The sequence below is a fragment of the Myotis davidii genome, unplaced genomic scaffold (genome assembly GCF_000327345.1).
Source record: "Myotis davidii unplaced genomic scaffold, ASM32734v1 scaffold147, whole genome shotgun sequence".
In the NCBI taxonomy this organism is placed as follows: Eukaryota; Metazoa; Chordata; class Mammalia; order Chiroptera; family Vespertilionidae; genus Myotis; species Myotis davidii.
Genome location: NW_006383010.1, coordinates 16,329 through 21,627, shown reverse-complemented (window position 1 = coordinate 21,627; position 5,299 = coordinate 16,329). Strand labels below are relative to the sequence as shown.

The 5,299-nt window shown below is 41.6% G+C and overlaps 1 protein-coding gene across 2 annotated transcripts in view; it reads right to left on the bottom strand.

Moving 5' to 3' along the window:
- RSPH4A (radial spoke head 4 homolog A (Chlamydomonas)) overlaps nt 1-4,129 on the bottom strand; it is a 12,335-nt gene extending 8,206 nt beyond the window's left edge. For both annotated transcript variants that reach the window (XM_006778411.2, XM_006778412.2), the window contains exons 1-2: nt 3,393-4,129; nt 2,048-2,282 (exon numbers count right to left, since the gene is read on the bottom strand). In XM_006778411.2, coding sequence (XP_006778474.1) covers nt 2,048-2,282; nt 3,393-4,129 — 972 coding nt within the window. The remainder of the gene's footprint in view (nt 1-2,047; nt 2,283-3,392) is intronic.
- Between the last annotated feature and the right edge of the window lie 1,170 nt (nt 4,130-5,299).

Here is a 5,299-nt window from a genome sequence, read left to right as displayed (position 1 = left end):
TGGCATTTTCACCTGGCTATAAAGCAAGTCATGTACCTGGGCTGAAGAAACTGCAAGGAGGCTAGTTGCTAGGCAGAGGAAGCCCAGCATTGCTTTGTGACATCATTACCCCACACCCACAGCCACCATCTCCGGGCTGGGCTGTGGGCCACATTTTGTGCCATGGGGTCTTAACAACATCAGCTGCAATTTGGTGGGCTATTGCTCCGGGGTGGTGGCAGGGCCTGTGTCCCACTTGGGGGAAGCCGAGTGTTGCTTTGTGGGCGCCAGGTCTGTGGTGCCATTTCTTTGTAAATGGCCAGTGCACATCACTGCAGCTCCTGCATTGAGCATCTGCCCCATGGTATTCAGTGCACATTATGGCAACTGGTCAGACATTTGGACACTTAGCATATTAGCCTTTTATATATATAGATGATCAGTGGTCTTTGATGTTACTATTGTACATTGTTTTTTAGATATGATGCTATTACACCTTTAATAGAATACAATATAGTGTAAACATAACTTATGTGTAAACAGAAAACAAAAGATTTGTGTGATTTGCTTTATTGAAATATTCACTTTATTGCAGTGGTCTGGAACCAAACCTGCAATATCTCTGAGGTATGTTGTATATGTTTTTATATATTACCATATATTTTATAAAAAATAAATAATTATTACATACATATGGTAATACATGGAGTCAATAAAAATCAATATAGTAATATATATATATATATACACATATATATATGGTAATATATAGGATAAATAAGAGGAATGTAGAAGTACTCAATCATGACTACATTTGAAGACATAATTGAGGAAGAATTTATGGAATCTGAATAAGAGGCTCAGGTTCCAGAATTAAACAGCTTTCTGTATTCGCGTTCCTTATCCTAATTTTAGGACACAGATCCCTAATTGACAGTGTTGTGCCTATAGATACCCCAGTGTCCCGTTCTCATACTGGAGTTTGACCTTTGATAAATTCCTCCATGAGAATATCTGCCTTCTGCTTGATCCCTAAATGCTGTTTGCCTCGAAACTCATCTTCTCTGGGTGTGGCCATATAACTAAATGGTTGCAGTAAGGTATTTTCAGAAAAGAAGAGCTGATGTCAGTTCCATAACACCGATCACTTGTTCCCTCTGGGTACCCTGGGCACACTGTGTCAAGTTGGGTCTCCCCACCAAGGTTGCCGAGCCCTTCGGGTCCAGATTCTCAACCCTCCTGTCTTTTCTCTAATCATACTCTTTGCCCTTTTCTGAAATCATCTCACTCTAAACATTTATTTTGCAGATATATAGACATATTTTTAAACAATCTAGTGGAACAAAACATGAAAGCTCAATAGGTATATACATCCCTTGGTGGTATAAATTACAGTCATGTAGGCATTTAGGAAACACAATACTGGATACTATTTTGAAATATTTGCAGCTAAAATATCTGTGATAAAACAGATTTTATTCTCTAATGATAGCTTTTTAATTCTGTCACCAATGTTCTCTAAATATTTTCAACAATTTGTCTCTCGGGATTAAAAGACATTTGATCTCTCTCCTTTTCTATTATAGTTCATTAGCATAATATGCATAATATCAAGTCATAATATGAGGAAGTTGCCTTGGAAGAGAATGAAAATGACATTAGAAGTATTTCTACTTTGTCTAATAAACTAAAGGGAAATATGCATATTGATTTAAAGCCTGATTTTAAATGACCTGACAGTAATTCATTCATTCAACAAGGAGTTAATAAGAAACAGCTGTAGGCCCAGGTCTGTACCAGGCACTTTGGAATTTAAAAGATGAAGAAACCATTTTCTCTGACATGAATACCTCAGCCCCACAAACATGTAATAGCTAAGCCTGTGCAATACTAAACCACAAGTGTGAAGAAAAAAAAAAACTAAACAAGGAAATGAGTGATGTGAAATGAGGTTGAAAATACTATTTAGCAAGCCAGAAGAGACTATTGATATGAATTTAGAGCCACACCCACTCACCTCCAATCAAACCTCAGGATTGCACTATTCAGATTTACAGTAGTGACTTACCATTTCATCTTCCAGTTCTTGGTCAGCTCCTTCCAAATTTCCCTGGAGAAAAAGAGCCTTTTGTTTCTCTGCTATTTCATATGTTGGAAGCATCTCATTCTCATTTTGGAGTGTATCTAGTTTTTTACTAAAATGTGCCATCTTTACATCTTGGCTAATATTTTCAATGATGTCCACAGCATTTTCAGGACGCTCATCTAAGATCCTGGTCAGCATATTAGAAAGATGGTCATATCTATCCAAAAAGAGAAAATTCCAGGTGTTACCCACATCAAAAGCGTTTGAAGAAGCATTTCATGCAGACTCAGGGAGCTGGTGTTTAGGAAACTTCAACAACTCAAAACCTTCAGAAATTTTAAGTGAATAAACATGGTAACTTCCACTGCCAGGAAAACCTATTCTAGAATTTTCCTTCAAAAATATCTCCAATATGATATGAATATTTAAAATATTAAAGAAAAACATAGAAAGATACATATTTTATATCGGGAACATTTCACATGTTATTTGAGATTGAAATCTCTTAGTTATAAATTTTAAAGTGATTAACATTTTTTTTCTTTTTTTTACCTTAACTGAGCAGCAGATCACATCCCTAAAGCTTAAGTAAATTGTAGTTTAAGACAGTAATTTGTAAATAACATTTTAAATAGTCAATCTTGAGTTTTGTGAGAGATTGCACACATTAAATATGAACACTTGTTATTCTTTAGACCAATTATGGTGGCTAATGCCCCCGGTTTGCCTAGACTAGGAGTTTTTTCAGATGCAGAGCTTTCAGCGCTCACATCAGGACAGTTCCAGAAAACCAGATAACTGGTCACCCAGGACTGGCCTGGTGAGAACTCAAAACCAAGCCCTGCGAGCTCTCTGATGCTGACAGCAGAGCCTGGTGCTCCCCATCACTGGCAGAAAGCTACCGTTACAAGCTTCTTGAAGGGACGCTGGGACTTCACCACCTCTTTGGTCTCTTTCACACCCAAGATTCCATAATTCCTAGGCTTTGTTTCTCTGTGCCAGGGGTCTTTAAAGAAGCTAGAAGAATCCTCACCAATGACCTATTTTGAGGCCTATGATGCAAACACTTATTAAGCCACTAACTCATACTAATACAGACTTTTCCAAGATATTTCCCTATAGAAACACAACTCTAAAAAAAAAACTAGAAGAATCCCCACCAATGACCTATTTTGATGCCTGTTGAAGAAAGAGTTACTAAGCCACTAACTCATACTAATACAGACTTTTCAAAGATATTTCCCTATAGAAACACACTCTCACCCAGAGATACTCGCACCCCCTTTTCTTTGCGATACTTTTCTCTCTTCTTTCCTCCAGGACTTACAGATTTAAGCCTGACTTGCTGCTGGTCTTCAGTAGGTAAGCCTTAGCGCTCCGAACGGCAATCTCACGCATGCTGGGGGCCGCTTCAGGCTCAGGCTCAGGCCCAGGCTCAGCCTCATCCAGGTGACGTTCACTGTCTGAGTCTTCCTCCTGAGAAGTGTCACATCTCAGGTCTTCCTGTTCAGAGTTACCGTCGTTCGCGTCCCTCGGCTCATACCGGTGACCGTTGGTTTGCTGAAGCTGTTGAAAGGCGTTCCCCTTTGACTGGCCTGTTTGGTGGTGAGTTGATTCTCCTTCATCTGATGATTGTTGCAAGTGGTCAGGGTGAGGTGTCCCGGCTTCAGGAATCCCCCTCGCGGTCTTGTCTGAGCGCCACTGTGCAGCGAGGTGCTGTGCCGACAGAGCCAGAGGAGGAGGGGAGGAGGGCTCCCGAGGAGGCGCAGGTGGAGATGCACCTGGTCCCGCGAGGTCATCCACAGGTGGGCTGCCTCTGGACGGAGGGTCCCGAGGTGGTCTGCTCCCAGGCGGGCTCCCAGGTGGGCTGCTCCCAGGCGGACCCCAAGGTGGGCTGCTCCCGGGCTGGGGTCCAGTGTCAGGCCCCTGCTCTGACTCCGGGTGCTCAGATAATCCAGGCTGAGGATCTTGGGTAGAAGCTGCTGTCATTTCGTCCCACGGCCTCCCTTCTTCCCCCGATTCCTGATTTTCTTGTTCTGGCTCCAGGGCATTGGAGTCTTCCATATTCAAAAAAAAGAAAAAAAAAAAAAAAAAAAAAAAAAAAAACACCAAAAAACTTCTGGATGAAAGGGATTGTGCAGATGTGGAAAGAGTCAGCGCAGGACAGTCGCTTTGCTGAGGTCTGCTAAGCGATTTCTGGGTCCTACTTGCTCTGCAAGTTGCAGCGTCCTGTCTCCATAGCAACCCCGGGCAGGGTTCCGCTGGGAGAAGCAATGGAGCACATCTGTTGCCAGGATTCTAGGGAGTAGACCGGGAAAAGGGAAATCCTAGATTTGTGATTTGGCGAAGCCTCTGCTCCTCTTCCGAGCTCAGCCAATCCGACCTGCAGCCGACCAGTCGGGTTGGAAACCCGAGAAAGGGTGGGGCCCTGAGCACAAAGGAGGGGGAGCCAGCACCCAGCGCCTAGGATTTCCAAGTCTGATAGGTCGATTGCAGGAGGGAGGTGAGGGGCGAGTTGTGCCACAATAAGGATGAATCTCAAAATAATAATGTGAAATAACTGGAGCTGGCCACAAGAACGTGTGTGTGTGTTTGTGTGTGTGTGTGAGACATAGAGAGATAGAGAGAGAGAGAGAGAGAGAGAGAGAGAGAATCTTGAGGGACAGGTGACCATGAGACTGCAGTGTGCAGATCAGGGGAGCCCAGGACTAACACTTAAAAGACAAAGGTGTCTCATCATGCGAATCAAACAACCAAACTCGGGACATTTTTGGAGAATAAACAAGGAAATCCTACTTTTGCTCTTTCCCCTCATATGGAATCTGCCAGATGAATAGGCAGAGTATTACCTTCAAGGAGAAGGCAATGCAGAAGGTTACACTATATGAATAAGAGAGTTCATGGGTTACCTGTTTTGTAATAATTGAAGTCCAAATTAACCTTAAACATACTTTTATAGTATAATCCTTGTTTAGAATATAAATGTGAATTCATAGTTTTTTTTGCAATATTTAAGGTCATGAGTATGGCTATTAACTCATGTTATTCAGTCTCCAACATGAAGAAGGTACATAGGATTGGACCATATCTGGCCTTGACTATAAACTGTAAATTAATTAAATATTTTAATGTTAATTTGTACTGTATCTCTTTAAAAAAAAACACCAATTAACACTTGTTATTTGACCTTACATTGATACAATTTCCAATTAGCAGCACACTGGTAATAAATTC